The sequence below is a fragment of the Misgurnus anguillicaudatus genome, chromosome 6 (genome assembly GCF_027580225.2).
Source record: "Misgurnus anguillicaudatus chromosome 6, ASM2758022v2, whole genome shotgun sequence".
Classification (NCBI taxonomy): Eukaryota; Metazoa; Chordata; class Actinopteri; order Cypriniformes; family Cobitidae; genus Misgurnus; species Misgurnus anguillicaudatus.
This window is the reverse complement of record NC_073342.2, coordinates 22,013,252-22,036,530: the sequence shown is the minus strand read 5'-3', so window position 1 is coordinate 22,036,530 and position 23,279 is coordinate 22,013,252. Positions and strand designations below refer to the sequence as shown.

Here is a 23,279-nt window from a genome sequence, read left to right as displayed (position 1 = left end):
CGATATGCAAAAGTTACATACTACAAAGTAAACGATGACGCAAGTTATCGTCTCCAACATAAATCTCTTTCCCTTTACTACAACAAACACACGGATTGTAGGCAACAGTTTACTTCCTGGGATTGGTGATGTAGACAAGACCGACATTATCATAATTCCTCCCACTTTGGACTCACAGCCTGTAAATTAACTCCTGTTAGCATTGCAATGTGAACGAATCTTTCCAACATGGTAAGGATCATCACGTTTCCGGCTGACGTCAGAGGTATTCAGGCCAATCACAACGTGCAGATTAGCTGGCCAATCAGGGACAGAGAGTTTTTCAAATCGATACATTTCAGAAAGAGAGTGAAACTGGAGCGACAAAAACGTTGTTTTTTTAGCAATAAAATAGGTGCTCTTTAAACTGTGGAATTTCATGCATCTATAACATTAATATTGTGAGCTATCTTCAGTTGCGTACTTTCTGGGAGAGATGAAAGGAAGGCAAAACAAATAATCAAAGCAGGCAATTACAACCCCTTTATTATATACAATAATTAATGTATATGTACAGTTCACTCGTGACCCCCAATGTTTGTTAATATCTATTGTAGGTAGTCGTTACATTAATTTTAAACTTAATAAGCAAATCTGGTAAAATTACAAATTTTACCAATATTTTATTATTTATTTGTTAGTTACTTTCGACTGAAAGTTTTTGATGTTTACACATCTTTTTATATATTGTCGTTATATGAGTAATTTTGTATTGTGTACTTTTGTGAATTCACAGAGCAAGAATTTCACTGTATAATGTTATAGACTGTATCCTGTAAGTGTTATATGACAAACTCTTGAATCTTGAATGCTGGGACCAAAACAAATCTTTAGATGTATATGATTACTGGTTATAAAGAGATGAAACTCATTGTAGCATTTCTAACAATGGGTTAATTCAGCATGGCTGCATTTGCGCAGAGAGTAACAACACACACCTCCCCATCACAGCTGGAGCGTTGCCACAAGCGTTGCTACGGACTCGCAGTAGCGCAGTTTTAACATGGACCTGCCCGCACCCATCCGAAGACGGCTAGGGGATTTCTCCAGAACGGTTTTCGTGGACCAGAGTCGTACGCAACCCTCCCCAGGAGAGCACGCTAATTTTCTAAGCGAGGGTAATGTGTGGTTTGGTTTGTTCACGGTGTTTTGTTAGCTGCTGAGCTAATTCAACTTGTTAGCCGCAAGTGTACGGCGAATTTAGTTGTATTCAGAAGCCGTGGTACGTAATTAACTTATACGTGAACGTTGTGTTTGAATAACACTGAGCTGCCTACCTTTACAACATTTTTGGCGCGTTCCAGTTGTTCTCTGCACGCTTAGGACACATATGAAATGAAAGTACCGCGAGAGCACAGCTTTCGAATCGCTCTCGCGGTACTTTGATGTCATATACCGATCGATCTGCGCAACGCAGCAATAAATCGAATAGATTTGCTGTCTGCATAAGCACCTCACTAGGTTTTGAAACATTTTGTTTGTTTAGATTTATATTTTTATTATTCACTTTTTGTTTCCCAGATAAAGATGTAATATCCAGTCTTCCTCTTCAGATGTCACTTTACTTTAACATGTGGTTCTTTCCATTTTGGTGGATTAGTGAGGCTGTCATGCTCCAACTGAAGGTAATTCTCTTACTTCTCTATTGCTGCTTTATTGTTTAATACACTGACATATTAATAATAGTATACTTTCTTCTACCATCTAGTATCAAGCTCTCGTTGATTACTACAAGTTCATCCTGATAACTATCCTTATTTTAATGACCCTGATTGAGGCGATCAGACTCTACCTGGGCCATGTTGGAAATCTGCAAGAAAAGGTAAAACATGTTTTTAATAAAATATTATACAGTATAATCATGTTGAACCCATTATGTATCTGTCGATTTCAACAGGTTCCAGAATTGGCTGGATTTTGGTTGTTGACTCTCCTATTGCAGTTTCCACTGGTTCTCTTTCAGCTGTTCAATGAGGCGATTCTCATTCAGCCTTTGGAGAGAGCAGTTCATATTATACTGGCCTTGTTTATCTTTGCCGAGGTATGAAGGATTTTATTGTTGTGTATTATTGCCTAATGTATAACTTCAGTCATGCATGTTGTGTAAATACTGAAAGATTGTGTATTTGTTTCAGGCTCTTTTTGGCTTTGTTGCCTTGCGTGCGATGGTTCGACACACTGAAAGTCGTTTTCATTTGAGACAGTTTCATGGGATTCAGGAATTAAGAACATAACGCTGGACGCCACTACGGATGATCTTGATAAAACACTTTTGTAATCATTGCGGTTTGTTTACTGTAAAAATACCTTGCTTATGTGGTAGTCTCTGTGAGAATACATGAATTGTTTTTTTTATATTTTCAGTTTTATGAATGTACTTTAGTGCCTTGTTTTATTCATACCAATCAATATTGGGGCGGTTTCCCGGACACGGTTTGGATTAGGACTAGGCCTTAGTTATATTAGGACATTTAAGTCGTTTTTACAAACAATCCTTACAAAAAACAATAATGATGTGCATCTTGAGACAAAACAATGGCACTGATATACACTCACCTAAAGGATTATTAGGAACACCTGTTAAATTTCTCAATGTAATTATCTACTCAACCAATCACATGGCAGTTGGTTCAATGCATTTAGGGGTGTGGTCCTGGTCAAGACAATCTCCTGAACTCCAAACTAAATGTCAGAATGGGAAAGAAAGGTGATTTAAGCAATTTTGAGCGTGGCATGGTTGTTGGTGCCAGACGGGTCGGTCTGAGTATTTCACTATCTGCTCAGTTACTGGGATTTTCATGCACAACGATTTCTAGGGTTTTCAAAGAATGGTGTGAAAAGGGAAAAACATCCAGTATGCGACAGTCCTGTGGGCGAAAATGCCTTGTTGATGCAAGAGGTCAGAGGAGAATGGGCCGACTGATTCAAGCTGATAGAAGATCAACTTGACTGAAATAACCACTCGTTACAACCAAGGTATGCAGCAAAGCATTTGTGAAGCCACAACACGCACAACCTTGAGGCGGATGGGCTACAACAGCAGAAGACCCCACCGGGTGCCACTTATCCTCACTACAAATAGGAAAAAGAGGCTACAATTGGCACAAGTTCACCAAAATTAGACAGTTGAAGACTAGAAAATGTTGCCTGGTCTGACGAGTCTCGATTTCTGTTGAGACATTCAGATGGTAGAGTCAGAATTTGGCGTAAACACAATGAGAACATGGATCCATCATGCCTTGTTACCACTGTGCATGCTGGTGGTGGTGGTGTAATGGTGTGGGGGATGTTTTCTTGGCACACTTTAGGCCCCTTAGTCCCAATTGGGAATCGTTTAAATGCCACGGCCTACCTGAGCATTGTTTCTGACCATGTCCATCCCTTATGACAACCATGTACCCATCCTCTGATGGCTACTTCCAGCAGGATAATGCACCATGTCACAAAGCTCGAATCTTTTCAAATTGGTTTCTTGAACATGACAATGAGTTCACTGTACTAAAATGGCCCCCACAGTCACCAGATCTCAACCCAATAGAGCATCTTTGGGATGTGGTGGAGCGGGAGCTCCGTGCCCTGGATTTGCATCCCACAAATCTCCATCAAATTTCTTTTTTAAGCATCGTCAGTGTTTAGTGTGACCTCTTTTGGCACTAAACACATCTTGAGTGTTTATGAGCAGAATGAAGTAAAAAGACAAATTCTTTAAAATTAGAAATTAGGATTATATTTTATTTAGATTTAAGAGATCCTGCAGTTTCCTGCTATTGCTCAAGTGGAAGGGGAGTTTACCCTAAAAACTTGACACATTAGTTTACATTTTTATACAGTTTTTTAATACTATATACACATTTACTGTATTTTCTGGATGTATTCTATTAAAGAGACTGAGAAACAATTATATATGCTCACTATAACATTGCAAAAACGACAAATCTAATTCTGGCATGGTGGCCTAAGACTTTTGCACATGTAAGATATGTCAGTGCAAGATATTTTTAAATTAAGACAGTTCAAACATGCATCTTAGTCTGGGACTAGGATAAACCCTGTCTATGAAACCAACCCATTGTCTTTTATTATATATTGTATATGAGTAAATAAAAACCAATGATACAAAATCATCTTATTATTCAATACACATCTCAGTGAACAACATGGCTTTATCAGTGTGCCTTTTATTAAATGCACAGACAAAAAAATGGTTTACACAAGTGAAACGGTCAATGACATAAAAATATTTAGGCACTTGATTTTACATCTTTTCATCTTCCTTATGTGCTTTTACCCAGATTAGTCATGATTGACCAGAGTTTTCGTCCTTTGAGGCAAAACGTCCGCCAATTCGTCCTCTACTTGCATTGACTCCTGAGGCAACCTTAGAACAGAAATGAGCTAATATTTTACCATACAGAAACACTTAATATATTAAACATTCATAAGAAATAATACAAGTTTGACACTATAGTTATGATGTTTCAAGTACAAAAAGTTTAAGTGTTCAACAGCTACTACATACTTGTCCTCACTACTAATGCTGTCCGTGGAGGCAGCATCTCTCCTGATAATCAACTTTGCCTTATTTCCTTTGGGCAGCCTCCCTAATCTCGGACCTCCAGTTGCAGCCTGGTTACCAAACGGCCGAGTCTGGCTATAGAGGAACACATATTAGTAAAAAGAACGCTTGACCTTAGGCTATTTCAACTGCAACAAGTGTGAAACAAAACCTGTGCAGGTCAGGGAGGAAACCGGAGGAATCTCTTGTGGCTTGTTTACTGATTTGTTTGGCTTCACTGGCAGTAACTGGTAATGCAATACCAGCCATAGCACCTTGTAAAATATAAAGCATCCTGGTTAGTGAAAATCATTTTAGAGTCATAATACAGAGCCAAAGACATTTGGATGCTTTGTTTACATCTTATTCAATGTAATGCACATTGATATTCATTGTTTTGAAGAAATAATAACCTTGTTCATCTGTCTTATGACTAATCCTCAGTGTTCCCATGTTGTCTAGTGGCGTGAAGTATTTCACAGGAACATGAGCTCCTTTTGACTGTCTATCACGCCTCAGTTTTTGCTGGCTGTGAGAGGAGGAATTTAATTTTAATTTGACTATTTACTCTATATAGCTGAACACACTCAAAGTTAGCACAGTAGTAACATGTAGCTGTTATGTAAAATGAAATGATGGCCTATTTACCTTCTCTGCAAAACATTTGAAATGTGAAGTCTTCCTATGATATACAACAAAATAAATATGTCATCATCGCCATAAACAAAAAGATGCTGAAAAGCTGCCCATATGAAATAAATACAAACCTTTTATTTCTGTCTGTAGTCTGAATTCAGGGTAGAAGTGTATGGTGTGCGGTTGAACTGGTATAGACAGTGTCTTTTCTCTGGATGCTGGGACAGAAGGACATCTTTTCTGACCTGCAGCAGTTAAGAGGCGTTGCATTTGCACCTGCGGGTGAGGTGCGGATGAGGTAGTGCTGCGTCCAGGATCATCTGAAAGTCAAATATTTAATCATTACTATAAGCATATTTATCTTGTTGATAAGATTTACAGTGGCAAGTACATGATCAGATTTAATACAAACAATTACCTGAGACGGTGTGGCTACATGCTGAATAACTGTTGTGCATACTGGCGGCAGGTGCAACCTGTAATAAGGCTTTACAGTTATTCGATGAAAGTACAATGATATATTTTTCCAGATCGGTTACTTTACCTTATCTAGTCTGCCCTCCCAAACGCTCATGTGATCTATAACACCTATGTGTGTCGTAGGATGAGGTATCCAAGACCTGCTGGCCTGATTGGCCCTGGCCACATCTGGCATCTATTATCCAAAAACACATCTTTAAATATCTTTCTTTTATGAAGAAATGGTTTTTAATGATCCCCTAGCAGAAAAAAATGGCATTATTTTGGATTAAACTCACACACAGAATGTGGCTTCATTACCTTATGTTTAGTGATGTCCTTCATTATTTTCTCCTGGATTCTTACTTTGACTGCATCTTCATTTGAGGGCACCGTGTCCTTCAGAAAGGCATAAGAATATAATGGATTAATACTGTACAACTGATACTTCTTTGCTGTATTATATACCACAATTTTTCGATTGTATTGTATATGAAGAGTTTGGTTCCAAAACGCGATAAACGCCATTTTTGAAAAAAATGAGTTACTGCCAAAATCAGTATTATATCAGGTCAGTAGTTAAAAGTAAATTCTTAATTTTACGCAAAATCCAATATCCGCCGTGTTATTCTGTCATCTTTTCTCCCTTTTTTCCCAAAATGCGACAAACACCACTGCTCCTTTTTTACAGAACGCAATAAATCCATTTCTGATATTACAGCCCACCAGTCACGCAATGTAAACAAACAATGGCGGACGCGCTGAGTCCACGGAGTCCTAGTTTTCCTCATCTACTTTGTACTTCGTGATCAACAAACAAAACAAAATAATACTTTAATTGCATCGCTAAACCTGTGATGGTTTTCTGTGATGGGAAAGAAACGTAAGCCGAAAGAGACGGGTGCTTGTTCTCCCAACAGCATCAAGCTTCTCATGCTAACACATTGACCCCAGAGGATCTTATGAAAAACTTTCCATAATTTTACTCAAAGTCAACGAAAATCGAGCAGGACCAAAAACATTTTACAGCTGATCTTTGTGAAAGACGTTAAGCGAGGACGTCAAGTAACCGCAATGACAGTGATCTTAATATTACAAAGTAAGTGTTTTGATTAATGACATTAATGTTTATATTTTTAATTAGTGTGTACAACTAGTCAACTAAATGAATATAACATGGCAAAGATGAATGCACATTTATATAGGCTATTGATTCAATAGATTTATGGCATTTTGAATAAAAACTTGTCATGGATTTATTGCATTTTGTGGAAAAAATTATCCGTTTTTATAATAAATCTTTGAAAATCAACTATGGATTTGAATTTTTTATGTTTTTATAACATAAAGATGCTATGTGAAAGTTTGTAACAGAAAATAGTTGTTTTCATCTTGTCACTTTCTTGGTATAGAAAACACGTTTTTACCAAAATTTGTCAAAATGGATTTATTGCGTTTTGGAACCAAACTCTTCATATCTTCACCAATATAAATATCAATGTCGAGCTAACCTGATGTCTTTGACCCCAATGAGTATAGAAGCTTGGTGGGTAATTGTATTTATGGTATATGAAAAAAGCTAATTCTATATTAGTTTGGTTTTTAATTTAATATACACTGCAAAAAATGATTTTCAAGAATTTTTTTTATTTTTGTCTTGTTTTCAGTAAAAATATCTAAAAAAAAAATCTTAAATTAAGATGCTTTTACTTGATGAGCAAAACGACCCAAGAAAATAAGTCTAGTTTTTAGATCAAACAAATCAAATTTAAGTGATTTTGTGCATAAAACAAGCAAAAAAAATCTGCCACTAGGGTAAGCAAATTTTCTTTAATTTTTCTTGAATTTAGTATTTAAGAAAAATGGTCCAAGATTTTTTTGCTTACCCCATTGGCAGATTTTTTTTGCTTGTTTTATGCACAGAATCACTTAAATATCAAATATAAAAGGAAGAATGATTCAAAATTCATATTCTGTAAGACCTACCAAATGTTTGACGTTCCTTTGAATAATTTTGGCTCCTGCGCTTCGAACACGTTCTTGCCTGAGTCGGTTCCTTTCTTTGCGGCTACGCAGGTGTTTTTTCTTGCCCTGTATTTGCTGAAACCACAGAACAATGAGTTAAGAAAAGGATTTTTGTACTGTAAGTCTGCTTCTTGCTGAAATCTTTACCTGGCTTGTGGCATTTACAAGATGAACAGGAAGACCATCTGATTCAGTGCTGTTTGAGCCACTGGTGCTGCAAAGATCATTTTACAATTTTAGGATTTGCACCTATAAAGTACCTGCATAATATGATTGCACCTTTTGCAGCCATGTTTAAGCAGCAAAGTCCTTGATTATTACGCCAGAATGAGAGTATAGTTCTTAGCCATATCTGCCTAGAAAATCTCAACTTTTAATTTTCTGGCAGTCTTAGTACACAATGTAACTACATTAGAATTAAGTTTTAAATAGGAAAAATATCAAAACTCTTCGGTTATTTTATTTAGCGCGATGCTAATAGTCTAATCAGATTCAATAAATTATGCTAAGCTATGCTAAAAGTGGTACCGCCAGACCCGGAGATCAGCTGAATGGATTCCAAAATAGTAAAAATCGAATGTTTAACTCTAGGGGAGCTGTTAAAAAAAGTGGAGTGTCCCTTTTATATCTATTTTTGAGTGAGGTGGCATTTCGCAGCTTTTGCATCTAAGCTCCTCATACAAACCCCTATTGAAAAGTGCTACCTTTACAAAACCAACAAACATGGATGCAATAAAACAATATTATTACCTGGATTCAATATCAATGTCAGAGAGGTCACCTAAAGAGTCAACCTCTTTCCCCAGCTTCCTTCTGACCTCTTGTCTCAATAACACTCCAAGCTCCTCCAGACAGTGGGTAATCTGCGCACAATATATTCAACACAATAATCAATAAATATGCGTAAGAACGGTAATAAAACAAGATGGTAATCCTAAAACTACACCACCTTAGTAGGATCAGGGTCACAGAAGTCTAGTAGAGTGTCACAGAAGCAGTAACCCATTGACTTCAAGTCCCGTATGCTGAAGTGTGTGCCTTTCCTATCCCCTACAAATACAAACAGTGAACACTTAGACTATGTCTGCCTCTCATCTAATAACTTAATTCGTACCTAATGTTGAGCCTCCAAAGGTTGACTCCATCGTGAAGCTGTTTCTGATGCCAAGTCTCCACATGACAATGCGTCCTGTACCCTCTTTGCTTTTGTGCATTTTAAACTTACAACTTCTAAAAGAAAACTAGAAAGACAAAGGCTTGAATTTAACAACTGTACTATTTGCTCTTGAATTTAGATTATAAAATTATAAGCATCACCTTGTCTTTGGCATTCTTGCTCATCATCAAAGGGAAGATGCGCTCATGAAGACAATGCGAGGCATCTTTGCGATCGGTACAGCCATACATAAACACATTGTTTTTCCTGCTGTGACCATGAAAGTCGCAATAGACCACAACCTCTCTCTCAGCAAGCAATCTGTGTGGCGAAAGAAGATTATATTGTGTATGTTATACATAAACCATGTAACAAATTGTAAGGGAGAGATGGGATTGTTACCGTTTCACCATATTCCGAGTATGCCAAACGCAAGGAAAAGATTCCCGTAGTAGAGTGCGGTAGTTTCGGTTCAAATCGCGGCCTGTCAGCGAACACCGGTAGTTTCCCACCACCACACCGTCGGGGTTCAGCATGGGCACGATCTGTTACCAAAACACTTTGTTATTGTATCAAAAAAGACTTTTGCTCAAACCCGTTCTCCATCTGCTCCCTGTACTCCTTCACTCACCTTAAAGACAAAGGTTTCCCTTAACAGACAGGCATCTGGAAAGTCACTCAGCAAGAACTCCAGAAAGCCCTGCATCATCCAAGAGCCGTTGGTCTCTCCTGGGTGCACCCGTGCTGTCACTACGACTGCCCGTTTGGCCTTGCATTCAGCCAAGCTGGTGGATGGTGCCGTTACCGTTAATACATACACAGCATTGCCTGCCAGGCTACGACAGAGCAACCGCAGTTTACAGTAAGCCGAACGGACGGGGTCAGAGATGACCTCACGCAGGTAGCGCTGCAGGTCTGAATATGTGTATGGGTAGCAATGGGCCAGGTAGCAGGTATCACTGTCATAAGGAAACTCGATAGTCCAGGTGAGGGAATACAGCGCTTTACCATCTTGTTCTGTGTTGTTTCGGTAGTACCTAAAAAGACAGGTGATACGTTAATAATGATTTTTTCTTTAACCCCAAATAACGTCCTTTTAGTTATTTATTAAAGGCGGAGTGAACAATGTTTAAAAAACACTTTGGAAAAGGGAGTCGGGACGACTACCAAAACACACTTGTAGCCAATCAGCAGTGTGTACTAATCAACATCCTTGCTGGGGTTGCGTATGTGTGGGGCGGGTTTATCAAAAGAAGGTCCAGATTCTATTGGGGTAGGGGCGTATTTGTTTAGGTGATTTCAAATGTCAACATTGGCTTTCAAACATTGTGCACTCCGCTTTTAATTTTGACATAAATTATCTTACATAATATAAAGAACATTCGTGAAAATATAACCTTGATATCTTTCAAATTGACTGAAATATGAAAAATTATATTTGTTACTTGATGTTAGTTCCTGCTCGCTTCCAACCTTCGCCCTTCTGCCAGGCAGCCAGTTCAGAGTACAGCAACGGGCGCATGCCAGCGCTGTACAGACTGCTGGATTTCATCAGGTTGATGATGGTGAAGCGATAGCTAACGCCTGCCCTCATGTTCCTCACCCGGAAGTAGAACCACTGCGTGTGCTTAGTGGTATATAAGTCTGTGCGCAAAGTCAGCTCATAGTCATGCTGACCGCTAAAAAAAGGCCAGATCATAGGTTTATATGTAGTGAAGATACAGCCTTTATATCCACCTTATACAAAAGAGCTCAAAGATGGCGACGCCCACATTTACATAAAAAATAAGGTGGATGCTGTATACTTATATACTAGTAATGAATATGATAAATGAATGGAAATGTTATTATTGATTGACTCACACTTGCACTGCTTTTTGAAGGTTTCCGCTCTCGAAACGAGATTCAAAAGCGAGTTTAGGTTCTTCCTGATGATTGGCACAGGATGTGGCACATTTCACGGGACCTCTGCCGCCCCCCACACGAGAGTAGGTGAAATAGGAGGCTTTGGTAGCTGTGAACGAACAAAGAAGGTTATTAAACTGTGCTTTAGAAGTAGTTGAAGATGCCGTAAAGATCTTTACTACATCGTTACCTGTGTCTATGCAGTAGACCACGCTTTCTCTCTCCTCCCTTATTGGCATTGGAGCATCTTCATCACCTGTCGGCTGATAGAACGGCTCTGCCTCTATTGGGTCCCATTCTGTGTTAAGAAGATCATGAAGGGTTGACAAAAAGTCAATAACTGGACAAAAAAGGAAAATAGGGCTCGAAACATCCAATAAAGTGCTCCTGTAGCTCAGTGGTAGGGCATTGCATTAGCAGTGCAAAAGGTTATTGGTTTGATCCTAGGAAACACACATACTGATAAAATGTATACTTTTATGTAATGCACTGTAAGCTGCTTTGGATAAAAGCGTTTGCAAAAATATAAACGTTGGATAAACATGATTTCGGTCTGACAAAATACTGCAGTAATAGATTAAAAAGTTAACATACAATAAGCAATGTTAAAGGGACACTCCACTTTTTTTGAAAATATGCTCATTTTCCAGCTCCCAAAGAGTTAAACATTTGATTTTTACAGTTTTGGAATCCATTCAGCCGATCTCCGGTTCTGGTGGTACGACTTTTAGCATAGCTTAGCACTGATTAGACCATTAGCATCGCACTAAAAATAACCAAAGAGTTTCGATACTTTTCCTATTCAAAACTTGACTCTTCTGTAATTACATCGTGTACTAAGACCGACTGAAAATTAAAAATTGCGATTTTTGGGGGGCAGATATGGCTAGGAACTATACTCTCATTCTGGCATAATAATCAAGGACTTTGCTGCCGTACCATGGCTGCAGGAGGCGCAATGATATTACGCAGCGCCCTAAACTAGTCCCCTGCCATTGAAAGTTAGTAAGTTACAATATCATAGAAACAATATCGAAACTCTTTTGTTATTTTTTAGCGTGATGCTAATTGTCTAATCAGATTCAATGGATTGTGTTAAGTTATGCTAAAAGTGCTAGCGCCAGACCCGGAGATCAGCTGAAAGGATTCCAAAACGGTAAAAATCAAATGTTTAACTCTAGAGGAGCTGGAAAATGAGTGTCCCTTTAACAAGCAAGACAGTTACCTATATGCTGGATTTTGTCACGGATCACTTCGCATTCTATAGGCCAGCGGACACCCTGGAATGGACAGGAGGTAGACGGGAGTGTCAAAAGGTCCAACGGGTCCCTGAGGCGTGGAACAGGCCTCTCGCCATCAAAGTCAAAAACTAGCTGCCGGGTTCTGAGAACTTTGTCCAAATTGAAAAGGTCTTGAGAAGAAACACAGGAAAAACTTATGGTTCAATAGTTGCATTGTTTAAGTTACCCTTGTAACCAAGATGTACAATTAAGTATGTGTTGTTAAATGTTGCGTCTGAATCTTTTATAAAGGCAATGAATTTCAAATGGGAACTAGATGGTTGGGCTCAAGTGCTAAGTATTGGATGACAATCTGCAATGACTACTACAATGGGTGGCAATTATGATTCCTTGCTACGTATTGCATCTTTCTGTGGCACTTTAATCAACATATCAATGCCGTGCCTGCTTTACGATACTGGAAATGAATGTGCCCCGGGTCAGATGGTAGATGGGTGTGTACAGGCATATGTTGATATTTACTCGGACATTGCTTTGGTTCCTCCTGTTCCTCTATGTTGGAGTCATTACTCTCAGTTGGCGAGTTGATAATGTCTGAGGTAGTGGAGTCTTGGTTGCCATCCCATTCTCTTTTGATGGAGACACCTGAATGCACAGATGAGCTATTGTCTACAGATAAACAAAAATGAGAGTTGTAAATATGCGTTAGAATAATATGCAATACTTGGGATTATTCATTTAAATCAGGTTACCAATACATGCAAACAAAGGCTGACCAAAATGTCTTACCTGAGAAGAATCCATAATGCTGAAGGTGTAGCAATATGAGTCTTTCGAAAGGATCGTCTGATTTCTTTGACACAACGTAAATGTTTAGAAAAGTGAGTTTGGATACCAGCACGAGGGCAGAAGGTTAATCGGAACAGAGTATCGTAACAAACTAACTTAGGTAATGTTAGACTGTAACTGAAGAGTTTATTGCAGATCAAATTCATTTTATTTTGCGTATATTTTGTTCGATCACTCACCTGCATTGCATTCCAGAAAGTCAAAACGACGTGATCGTCCGCGGGTCATCAAGTCATCTCGAGGCACGAAATCCGATTTGAATGTATCGCTAAAGAATTAGCTTCGCGCTTTACTGAGATATCAAATTACACTGTTTGCTTTAAGCTAAACCAAACGCGTGTAAATAATTTAGTTGAGTATTTGTAACAACCTTACGGCAGAATCCGAAATAAACAGTTATAGTTGAGGCGCAACTGACGTTTGTGTCACGGTTGCCATGGAGACGACGCCCGTTTTCTGTGTGAAGCGTGTTTCAGTACAGGCGGCCAAAGTTAATGTGTTGTCGAGGCATAATGGAATAATAAAACAGTTGTTCCTATATTAAAGGGATATTTCACAGATAAATGAAAATTCTGTCATTATTTACTTTCCCTTGAAATGTTCCAAACTTGTATACATTTCTTTGTTCTGCTGAATACAAAGGAAGATATTTTGAAGAATGTTTGTAAGCAAGCAGATCAGGGGCACCATTGACTTCCATAGAAGAAAAAAATATTAATACTATAAAAGTGAATGGTGCCCCAAGTCTGTTTGGTTATTAACATTTTTAAAACATCTTCGTGTTCAGCAGCGGAACAAAGACCTTTATACATGTTTGTAACAACTTGAGGGTGAGTAAATGATGACGTAATTCTTCTTCCTCCATATTTACACTTTAAGCTATAGCCTACTTTTATATATCATATTGCTTAAAGCAGTGGTTCTCAAATTTTTTCCGCGTGCGGCCCCCCTTGGGTGCGGTGCATTCCCTCTCGGCCCCCCAAAGAAATTTATGACTAAATGTTTTCTAAAATGTAACATTTTAATTAAACAAAACATATTAAGTTATACAAAGTAGTGCTGTTGGTTAGTAGCCGTATTTTTTAGGTTTAATTACACAGAATTCATGATAAATGAATGTATTATATAAAATGTCATAAAACTGGGGCCCCCGGACCCCAGTTTGAGAACCACTGGCTTAAAGTCGTAATGAAATTGAAATGAAAACTGTCATTTGTTTTTTTGAATATTGTGGTATTTTTACAAATGATTTTTGAGCTTCATTATTTTTTAAAAATGCATGTGTCCTCAAAATCTTTAATCAAAAACGCAAATCTCGATCTCGCTTTATTTCTGGTCATATAGTATAGCACAGGGGTCTCCAACCTTTTTGTGAGCAAGGGCTACCACAATGGATAAAACATCTGGAGGGCTACTTTTTAGATATAGTCTACTTAAACCGTTTTTTTTTTTACTTATTTTATTTTCCTTGTTGATATGTTTTATCATTGTTTTAAATGTTAACATACATAAAAGAAGCCAAGCTAATATAAATTGAGGCTATTAAAAGAATGTTTTAGCGGGCAACTCACAAAATCCGTTTGGGCAACCGTTATAACAGGTGTGCGGGGTTCGGTAAAATATTGCAGTGAATAGCAAATAGCAACATGATCCAACTTCAAACTTTCCAATCAGTTCTCGATGGACAAATTGAAGTGCAGGCCTTAATTTTTTTTTTTCATTTCAGAAGCCCTTTCACGTGTATATACGTCACCAGGCAGAAAATAAGCCAATCGCTACACCGATTTCATGGCAACTTTAACAGAAATAACAATACTTGCTCCTTAACCCCTTCAGACCTTTTTTCAGTGTTTAATCAGTGTGCCTTATTTTGATTGGTTGATAAGCATATTTATGTCAATTCCAGTGGTAATGGGTCTGAAGGGTTTAAAAAGATTTTTGCCCCAAAAGTACTTGGGTTTAACAAAATTATGCCAACCAATGTCCAAATATGTTCTTTTAACAAAGTATTTCTGAAAAATTTTATTGTCTTCACAGTTCAGTAAAAAACTGAAATGGCCCTACATCACTATTCAGGCAGCATTTACACTGAACATCAAAAGGTTTTCAGTTTAAAATTAAGACATTTACAAGATTAATGTGCAGTAAAACATACTGACCAATGTTCAGAATCATTCATAAAAGAAAACAGTTGGCACATACAAACATAACTTTTATCGCACTTTGAAAAAGTAATAAAATAATAAGGTAAAGCGTAATTTTTAAAGTGCTATGAAGTTGCCACAATGACTTTTAAAAATGTTTTTTGGAAGAATGGTTAAAACTGTCGTTAACATTGTTTAATTGGTCTGACCCAAAATTGATCTTCTGTACCTAAAAAAAAACTGCGAAACATTGTTTATAAAATATTATAAGCTGCGTACAGACAGAAATGTTACGTGTCATTAACGTTGCAGTTTTTGACATTCTTTGCACCCTTAACCTTTCACAAAATGCTTTAATATTGGAAAGTCCTTAAACATTTATTTTGTTTCATTTTGTAGATAAATGCACAGGTTTTGTGATTGGAGTAAACAAATAAAACATAAAATGCCTTCAGGTTTAACATGTCTTTATAAAAAGGCTGTTAATGTAATACGTTTACAATGACCAATAAACTAAGATTTATCTCTATTTACAAGATGATGATGATGCATTTTAATTTACCAGACAGTTTACCTCAAACAGGCTCTGACAGACATGTGCCCATGTAAATTGAAACATTCATTCAAATTTGTCCAACTAAGTCCATACTTAAGCTTAGTGACCCTGGACACAACACCAAAAAACAACACAGTTCAGTCCACCCTGATGAAAGCTCATGTTCAGTGTTTCCAACATTGATGTTATGAAGTTTGCATCATCTTTCTTTTCTTAATCCTTTCCCTCCAGTCTTCAGGCAGTGCTTCAAAGTTTGCGTTTTTCGAAGCCATCCCCCTGTAAAAAAAATCATTTGTACAGTCATTATATTATCTCAAATGCTATCGCAGTAATCCTGGTAATGTAAATTCTCAGTTTTATTTGAATAGCACTTTTTGCCATCTGATCTAATAAGCAACTATACAACCAAAATCAATTTTCACAGCTAAAAAAAAGAATTTATTTATATATAATTTATTAATAAACTTACGTAGAAAGTTGCTGTTGTTTCCATTCCTCAATATACCGGCTTTTTAGTTGATCTCGATCTTCCTCACTGGAGCTCGACTTCTCTTCCTCATCTAGCTCCTTTTGAATGCTCTGCCACTTCTTAACCAAAGACGGCATTTTCGTCTTGCTTTTCTTCGTCTTTTAATAAACGAAAAGACAGCGTTTTCAAATACTTATAATTTGATTGACTGGAAGATCCACATCCGAAAAACAAAATGTTTTTCTCATATACCTACCTTTTCTTTCTTCGGCTTCTTTGTTTTTTCTATAAGCACTTTGCCTGGGTCGATGGCGGTGGGAGGCTGAGGAGTAGGAGGTGGTGGCTGGGGAGGTAGGACGGGCATTGGTGGACTTATGGTCTCTGTAGGTAAAGGCGGTAAAATTGCAGCAGTCATCCCCCAGTAAGCATTTCCAACTAACATTGGGACTGTAAAAAAATTTAAAAAATATGAGTTTAGTGTTCATTTACAAACTATCAACATGACACCCAAAAGCATCGAACCAACGTCTTGCACTGTTAAAGCAAATTCAACAAGTTAAGTTACAGTAACGAAGTACAAATCATTATTATTATTCTTACCAGCTGTGGGAGTGGGATGAGTGTAGATAATGGGGCTGCTGCCGATGGTCACAGCTTTAGGGAGCGAGCTTACACCCGGGGCCTTACGTTTTTGACCTTTAGCCATAACCCCTAAAGCTGCAGCTTCGGCGGCCTAAGAAAAGACAACAAAACTGGGTAGAATGCAAAGTAAAGCTTTTATTATTCAACTCCATCAGCAAAATTCCCATAAAGTTACCTTAAATTCTTCCGTTCCAGGAGCTGGTGGTTCTGACTCCTCATCCTCCATCTCCACTTCCTCGATCTCTCCGTCATCACTGAGGGGTGGTGGAGGGGGTGGAGGAGGAGATTCAGGTGGAGGAGGGGGTGGTGGTGGTTGTGTTGGCGGAGGTGGTGGGTCCTCTGGAGGAAGCGGAGGCAGTGGTGGCTGGGCAACTGACCAACAAGACTGCATGTCTGTTAAAGAAAGGACGAGTCAGTAAATAAGTATTTACATTTTTGGGTGAACCATTCCTTTATCTGTTCATCAGGAGACAAACCTGCGATACCACTAGTGGCTTCTAAAGATGGTTGGCTGGGATCTCCAGATACAGCTGTGGGAGGCAAGGGTGGCTTGGCATCCTCTTCTTCCACAACTGGAAACTCCCACTGGGAAGCATTGGTCTGCTCGTTCATATAGAAGTATCGCCTGTGCTCTCTAGAAGTGGAGAAAACAAACACACAGAAACATCTTAAAATCTTTTCCTTTCGACTGATTGTAAGGTCGTGAGACCCCTGGAGAGTTAAAGGGAAGGGGGCTCTAGTTCCCTAATTAGGGATTGTTGAACTAGGCTTCATTGGCAGCCCAGATGAAGAGCCAGATTAAAATGGGTGCACTAATAATGAACCCACCTTGTTTTCTTACAAACAAACAAACAAAAACAAAAAAGCTCCAAGTCAATCCTGAAAACCAACATATCAACATATTCAAACTCAGTTGTCATGGCAATACTCACATTGACAGTGACATAACCTTTCCAACTAGATGCCTTAAAGCAGGCATCTTCAACAAAGGGTGAAAGATAACATCTTTATTTAGCAATCAAGTGCAAGGAAAAGAAATCAGGTAAATCAATGAAATAGATTGGTCTGACCTTCAGGCTCCGAGGGCAAGGCATCGTCTTCCTTTAATGATGCTTGTGTGACACGCAGCTTCCATGTAGTCACTCATTTCTCCCATCATTTTGGGGCAGTCCTGTAAAGTTCAAAGCTGTCGCACGCGCAACCACCTTCCTAAGAGCTACTGAACCCCTTTTGACTGATTAGTGGGGAGAAGACGCGGCCCAATATCTTTGGGGCTTGGTTTGGTGGTCAGGCTGGCACTTTAGGGACGCTCCCTTATTGTTTACCACAACCATCTGTCTTTATCCATTCCCGTAAACACTCCCCAGTTATACAACCAAGCGCAAAACAGTCACGCGTTTGTCAAGTAGTGGAGGCAGTGTGGGCAATCGTCACATGTTTTAGGGGGGGGAGTGATAAGGATGTGAAAGGTAAGGAGCGCGTACCTGTCCCAGTGGCAGGACCAGCCTTTAGGAGCGGCGTTAAGTTCATAATGTTTTATGTGCTCTGCGGCTTCCTGCAGCCTGCGCCGGAGGTAGTTTCCATTCAGGGCGCCTTCTCGCCAGTCTGCTATCCGGGTCTGGAGGAAAAAATACAGTTTTTTAATACAAAGAAATGCTCTAAGAACGCTCTAAACATTAGCGTAAGACAGCTTTAGGTGCATAATTTCGTACCTCCGTTTGCAGCAACAGCAGCTGAAAGTTTGAGATGGCTTTTTTGTCAATTCCTAAAAACTCCATTTTGCTGGTTAGCGTGTTGGCAAGCTCTCCAATCTGAAACTTAAGAGTCATTGCATTAGCTTTAAACGCTTTCAAGTCTTTTTGAAATTTCTGTAATTTACCTACAACTCAAAATACCTTAAGGTCCTCCTCTTCCTTTTGAAGAGCTTTGGATACAACCTTTTCCTCTTCTTCCGGCTGCTTCTCAGCTGTTTTGGAATGTGCTTGAAACACAAAATGTTCAGTTTATTGATCTGTGCACTGCAAGATCATACATTGCTCTGAAATGAACCAAGCTGATACACAAACTGATAATCTTTACCATTGTCTGAGTGCTCAGGTGTGGCCCATCCTGCCTTGTCTGAACCCCGACTGTTTGAGTCAGGACTTGGAGCACGGAGAAAAGAGGTCTTCCATTTGTTCTTCTTTAAAAGTAAATTGCGTGGCCCATCCTGACTGGTTTCAGAACATGGGCTTGAACCCCCAGCACTGCCATCACCTTCCTCTAAGGCACGAAGCTCAGCCTGCAAAAATAAAGGATTACATTTGAACCTACAGGGTTCCCAAACTTTAGTTAACTTTAAATTCAAGGACCTTTCAAGGACTTTACAGGTCCAGTACTCTCAAATTCAAGGACTAAATGAGGGGACACATTTCAAGTGAGAGCAAGGTTACATCGCGTTACCTTTTAAGATACATTGTTACAGTTCCCTTTCAAGGGAACTTGCGCTGCATCACTGCGGTGACGCCTCCAGGGGTAAGTGCTATCTGAAATATTGCCAAAGACGCCTTTACAGGGACGCAGGAAGTATGGCAAGGGAGACGCAGCGTCTTGTTCCCTTCTCAGGGAACAACAGTTACATACATAACCCGAGACGTTTTCATGTGTCAAACACAACTATGCAAATAAGCATTTTGGTATGAATCAACATTCGCATACAGAACATATAAGCATTTAAAGCGAACAGTTTAGCATGTGTGCTTAAAAAGTCAAAAAAATTTCTGATATTATCCTACACTACACAGGGAATTATATGGATTTTTTTTCCAGAAAACTTCTTGCATAAAATAGATTCAAGCACTTTCAATGACCTGTATCAATGTATGTATATTTTCAAGAACTTTCCAAAGCCTTGAATTTTTCTCCCAGATTCACAAACTTTCAAGAATTTCAAGGACCCATGGGAACCCTGAACCTACTGAGGGACAAATGCTTCATTTATTAAATGACTTATTAGTCATTTCTTATGATGCAACTCAGCTTTTTTCCTCTCTAGTGCTAGTTCCAGTTCCATGGTGTCCTCTTCAGGTTCCTCCTCCCTATCAGAAGATTCTGCAGACTGATTCCTACTGCGCAGGTTACTCTGGCTATCAGTGTCCCGAATAGCCGGAGAGTCCACAGGTGGAGTCTCTTCTCCTCCCAGATCCTGGGTCGCCTCCACAGTCTCCTCCATGCCAAGCACCTTCTTCCTCCATTTCTCTTCGGCCTCCTTCACCTCATCTGGGATGAGAGGAGCAAGGAGAGTAGCTGCCACCCCTCGCCTCTCCTCTTCATCACTGGTCAAAGCGACAACATTCTCCATCACCTCCTGAGTTGGATAGAGGACACAAAATAGTGTAATAAAAAAATAGTAGTGGTATTTTAATCATGTGCAATTGAAGGTGGAGTGCACGATATCCGAAAAACGCTTTGGAAAAGGGAGTTGGGCCAACAACCAAAACACACTTGTAGCCAATCAGCAGTAAGGGGCGTGTCTACTAAACGACATCGGTTGCGTATGTGTGGGGCGGGTCTATCAAAAGAAGGTCCAGATTCTATTGGGCTAGGGGCATGTTTGTTTGGGTGATTTCAAATATCAACATTGGCTTTCAGAGATCATGGACACTGCCTTTAAGGGATGTTTAAAAGTTGTTTTTTACCTTCTTTCTAGTTTCTTTTTGTGATATGGGGGCAACTGCAACAGGCTGCTGTTCTGTATATACCCCACTATGAAGTGCCACACCATTGCCGTTTACAGATGAGCTGTAAAAAACAAATGAAATGTTAGATGACAGCTAAAGATGTGAAGCAAACCTTTAAAACCATTTGGACACATGAGCCACACTGTATAATGTATGCAATTCATCGCATCTATTCCAAAGTTGATTTTTTGCAATCGAATTGAATCAACAGGATGGTAGATCACTGAAGTTAGTTCCTTATGTTCTCATTGCTGACATAGCATAACCTCTGGTGTACCTTAAATCAACTGTGGACATGTTACACTAATGTTTGAAACCAAAATAATGTCTAAATACTTAACACTTATACGTTTTTTGTTATATAACAACATTTATACACTTGATCTTTCTCAAGTGTCCAAATAACTTTTGGGACCAAGTTTCCTCGTTCAATGCTCACCTGCCCGCATACTGAAGACTCTGCATCTGGTCGGCCAGGTAATGTGGGAGTTCCCAGGCCACTTCATTGGTCTGGGTGTTCCAGTAATAATAACAGCCAGTGTTTTCATCCCACACCTCCTGCCAGTCACCCATCTCCAACCCAGCTCCAGCAAGAAATAAGCATTAACTTCGTTCTGCATCTCTATGAATTATAATTAAAGCAATCACACTGACCATTTTAAGCCCAAATCTACTGTAAAACTCACCTCCTGCAAGAGAGTACTGTGTATCGTACTGAAATTCTTGTGTTGGTCCATTTTGAGCTGTCTGCTGGTCTAATTTAGGCTCTGGGCGAGGAGGAGTTGGTGCTGGAGCGTTAACTTCTGTCTCGGATTCATTCGGCTGTGTGGTAATAGCATCAATTTCCTGAAGAAGAATATAAAACAATTGCGCATTTGTATTTGAGGGTAAGCTGCAATGTATAAATAGACATTGTACAAAGTTGTTAAACACATATAAACAAGTGTTACTTACTGCCATAAAATTGGCAAGTGTGCTGTCAATGTCTGCAGACTGGTTGTGTTTTGCCTTTGTGGCAGTTGCTTGGCTCTCCCCAGCATCTTCTTCATCACTATCTTCATACGCTCCAAGCAAGGACAAGCCCTGTGTAAAGCAAATACACAATACATAAGCAATACAAAGACAAATCACATATTTAAAATAATAATGCATGAAATAAACAATTAATATTTAGCAAGGTTATACATAATGTATAATACAGTGTTCTTTAATATCTACACACTCTATTTATTATTTAATGACAACAAATGGACAAAACTCACGTGTGGCCTTCACAGCTGGTGCCTTCATAACTATATTTACTTCTTTCGGGATTCCCTGTCCATCTGTGTTACCCTCCGGTTCGTCTAAAACAGAGGACAGATCATTTATAACGTTTTCATAACATGCCAAACAAGTTTTCCTGCTCAGCTGATATTTGTGTTGTGATGCGGATGATTAGCATGCGGGCTAACGCTTTGTCTAAAGCTAAACAATGCTAACCCTGAATGTAGCTTATACATTCCTTAAATAATAAACACATCGCTTTAATTTATGAAACTAGTGTCTGTCAAACCTTTATGCGGGATTTACACTTACTATTAGAGCCTTAAAAAGTGCCGAAAGCGCACATATTTATCGTTTCATGGTAACTGTAAGCTCTAGCTAAAGCTAAGGTAAGCATTTATTTAACGTAACTCAGACACATTGTAAGTTAACACAACTTCTATAATTTGCAATATTATACGTTGTATTAGAAGTTCCACGTTTACATTATGAGCAGTTAAATGTCAAAATTGACAGCTAGGTCACGGAGTTAACTTAGTTTGGCACTCGCTAGACAAGCGTGTTTTCCTTAAAATGGTTCGTCTTCTCCATGTTTCAGTTTCATACGACGAACGAACTTAAAATACGTTGTAAATTAACGTTATTCGTTGATCTCCTTATCGCTCACCTTCGGATCCAGAGCCGAGCCCTTCCTCTCTGCTTCCTCCCGTAGCGCTGCGGTTCGGTCCGGGTGGTGAGAGCTGTAATATGGTTCTCCTGCCCGTGCCTCCGCGAGTCTTTTTCCCCATTGCTGTTGCCTCAACCAGAGCTCTGTGTTACCGATCTGCGCTTCACTTCCAAATGGCTGATTGACTTCTCATCCTTCAAAATAAAAGTCCTTATGTAACCTCTGCCCTTTTATTTACAGCTAAACATATTTATTCACGGGATGCAGAAACGTGTGTTGTAAAATTAAAGTTAATTTATTTATTTAAATTAAAGACCAATTTTGAAATTATGTATCATGTAACGTTAAATTTCTAGTAGTTTATTGTCGTTAGTGTTTAATTATAATATTGCCAGTTAATAACAACAAACACACAACATCGTAATAACAAGAATCTATAAGTTGGTATTAAGGATCTAGGAAAATAATAAAATAAGAAAAATACTAAAACATATAAATACACACAAACGGATAAAAATGTAAAGCATTGTTAAATTAAAACTTCTTCCAAATTTTTAAATGTGTGTGAATTGATTTGCATAGGCTCCAATTGAGCTTACAGTATTTTCTAAATTTAAGGATAGCATTTTATTATTATTATTATTATTATTATTATTATTATTATTATTATTATTATTATTATTATTATTATTATGTCACTTTGTTTGACTTCGTTTGTTTCATGTTATAAATATGTTTACATAAATCACAGCAGAACAATGTCAAGTTCTCTATATTTTTAATATGTGGATGCAGTGAACCTGTTTGACTACATACAGTATGAGAGAGCAGCACCACAGGATTAATAAAACCTATTAAGAGTCTTAAATCAAAATGGAGACCCAAATCTGTTACAAGAAACCTACATTATTGATGAGCAGAGGTACATAGTTAGAATTTTACCATTTATCA

At 38.6% G+C, this 23,279-nt stretch overlaps 4 protein-coding genes across 9 annotated transcripts in view; 1 reads left to right on the top strand and 3 right to left on the bottom strand.

Annotated features, from left to right (window-relative positions):
• Positions 1 to 1,515, bottom strand: part of ptprz1a (protein tyrosine phosphatase receptor type Z1a) — an 84,624-nt gene extending 83,109 nt beyond the window's left edge. The window contains exon 1 of one of the 4 annotated variants that reach the window (XR_008640342.2): positions 1,317 to 1,515. Coding sequence is in view for 3 of the 4 variants with exons in the window: in XM_055191655.2 (XP_055047630.2) it covers positions 1,317 to 1,431 (115 nt within the window). In the remaining variant the exon portion in view is untranslated. The remainder of the gene's footprint in view (positions 1 to 1,316) is intronic. The other 3 variants (XM_055191655.2, XM_055191654.2, XM_055191658.2) reach the window with 3 other exon arrangements.
• tmem17 (transmembrane protein 17) lies at positions 923 to 3,250 on the top strand. The gene is made up of 5 exons (XM_055191661.2): positions 923 to 1,157; positions 1,561 to 1,664; positions 1,748 to 1,861; positions 1,937 to 2,080; positions 2,175 to 3,250. Exons 1-5 carry the CDS (start codon positions 1,043 to 1,045, stop codon positions 2,271 to 2,273), a joined length of 576 nt encoding a protein of 191 aa, XP_055047636.2. The 5' UTR covers positions 923 to 1,042; the 3' UTR covers positions 2,274 to 3,250.
• A 947-nt stretch (positions 3,251 to 4,197) lies between these two features.
• Positions 4,198 to 13,383, bottom strand: agbl2 (AGBL carboxypeptidase 2). Of its 2 annotated transcripts, none has more exons than XR_012370062.1 (24): positions 13,045 to 13,383; positions 12,806 to 12,869; positions 12,539 to 12,685; positions 12,001 to 12,186; positions 10,966 to 11,073; positions 10,734 to 10,884; positions 10,316 to 10,549; positions 9,502 to 9,907; positions 9,273 to 9,415; positions 9,032 to 9,191; positions 8,829 to 8,955; positions 8,664 to 8,764; positions 8,465 to 8,577; positions 7,862 to 7,928; positions 7,676 to 7,789; positions 6,011 to 6,088; positions 5,775 to 5,885; positions 5,649 to 5,706; positions 5,362 to 5,550; positions 5,243 to 5,276; positions 5,008 to 5,123; positions 4,767 to 4,869; positions 4,559 to 4,686; positions 4,198 to 4,417 (listed from the first exon to the last, which is right to left on the bottom strand). XR_012370062.1 is itself a non-coding variant. In XM_055191659.2 (24 exons), exons 1-24 carry the CDS (start codon positions 13,048 to 13,050, stop codon positions 4,333 to 4,335), a joined length of 3,033 nt encoding a protein of 1,010 aa, XP_055047634.2. In that variant the 5' UTR covers positions 13,051 to 13,383; the 3' UTR covers positions 4,198 to 4,332. The 2 variants fall into 2 exon arrangements, 1 of the variants encoding a protein (XP_055047634.2); XM_055191659.2 differs by having other exon boundaries at positions 4,559 to 4,690.
• Positions 13,384 to 14,872: 1,489 nt separating this feature from the next.
• fnbp4 (formin binding protein 4) lies at positions 14,873 to 22,515 on the bottom strand. Of its 2 annotated transcripts, none has more exons than XM_073868777.1 (17): positions 22,329 to 22,515; positions 21,662 to 21,741; positions 21,350 to 21,484; positions 21,082 to 21,241; positions 20,835 to 20,979; positions 20,354 to 20,456; positions 19,696 to 20,022; positions 18,756 to 18,957; positions 18,572 to 18,657; positions 18,389 to 18,493; positions 18,161 to 18,294; positions 17,153 to 17,310; positions 16,852 to 17,069; positions 16,635 to 16,767; positions 16,291 to 16,415; positions 16,035 to 16,192; positions 14,873 to 15,841 (listed from the first exon to the last, which is right to left on the bottom strand). In XM_073868777.1, the coding sequence occupies exons 1-17, from the start codon at positions 22,447 to 22,449 to the stop codon at positions 15,751 to 15,753; spliced, it is 2,481 nt and encodes an 826-aa protein (XP_073724878.1). In that variant the 5' UTR covers positions 22,450 to 22,515; the 3' UTR covers positions 14,873 to 15,750. The 2 variants fall into 2 exon arrangements, with proteins under 2 accessions (XP_073724878.1, XP_073724877.1); XM_073868776.1 differs by having other exon boundaries at positions 16,291 to 16,481; positions 22,329 to 22,514.
• Between the last annotated feature and the right edge of the window lie 764 nt (positions 22,516 to 23,279).

What these genes read in the sequence shown, in the direction of transcription:
- fnbp4 (XM_073868776.1), bottom strand. Translation starts at nt 22,449, where the DNA reads ATGGGGAAAAAGACTCGCGGAGGCACGGGCAGGAGAACCATATTACAG. An exon ending in AAAAAGAAACTAGAAAGAAG is followed by an intron (nt 20,023 to 20,353) that starts GTAAAAAACAAC and finishes TATCCAACTCAG; the next exon opens with GAGGTGATGGAGAATGTTGT. An exon ending in AGAAGCCGAAGAAAGAAAAG is followed by an intron (nt 16,193 to 16,290) that starts GTAGGTATATGA and finishes GTTTATTAAAAG; the next exon opens with ACGAAGAAAAGCAAGACGAA.
- tmem17 (XM_055191661.2), top strand. Translation starts at nt 1,043, where the DNA reads ATGGACCTGCCCGCACCCATCCGAAGACGGCTAGGGGATTTCTCCAGA. An exon ending in CGCTAATTTTCTAAGCGAGG is followed by an intron (nt 1,158 to 1,560) that starts GTAATGTGTGGT and finishes TTTGTTTCCCAG; the next exon opens with ATAAAGATGTAATATCCAGT. An exon ending in CCTTGTTTATCTTTGCCGAG is followed by an intron (nt 2,081 to 2,174) that starts GTATGAAGGATT and finishes TATTTGTTTCAG; the next exon opens with GCTCTTTTTGGCTTTGTTGC.
- agbl2 (XM_055191659.2), bottom strand. An exon ending in GGAACCAAAGCAATGTCCGA is followed by an intron (nt 12,187 to 12,538) that starts GTAAATATCAAC and finishes TTTCTTCTCAAG; the next exon opens with ACCTTTTCAATTTGGACAAA. An exon ending in CGAGCAGGAACTAACATCAA is followed by an intron (nt 9,908 to 10,315) that starts GTAACAAATATA and finishes CTGTCTTTTTAG; the next exon opens with GTACTACCGAAACAACACAG.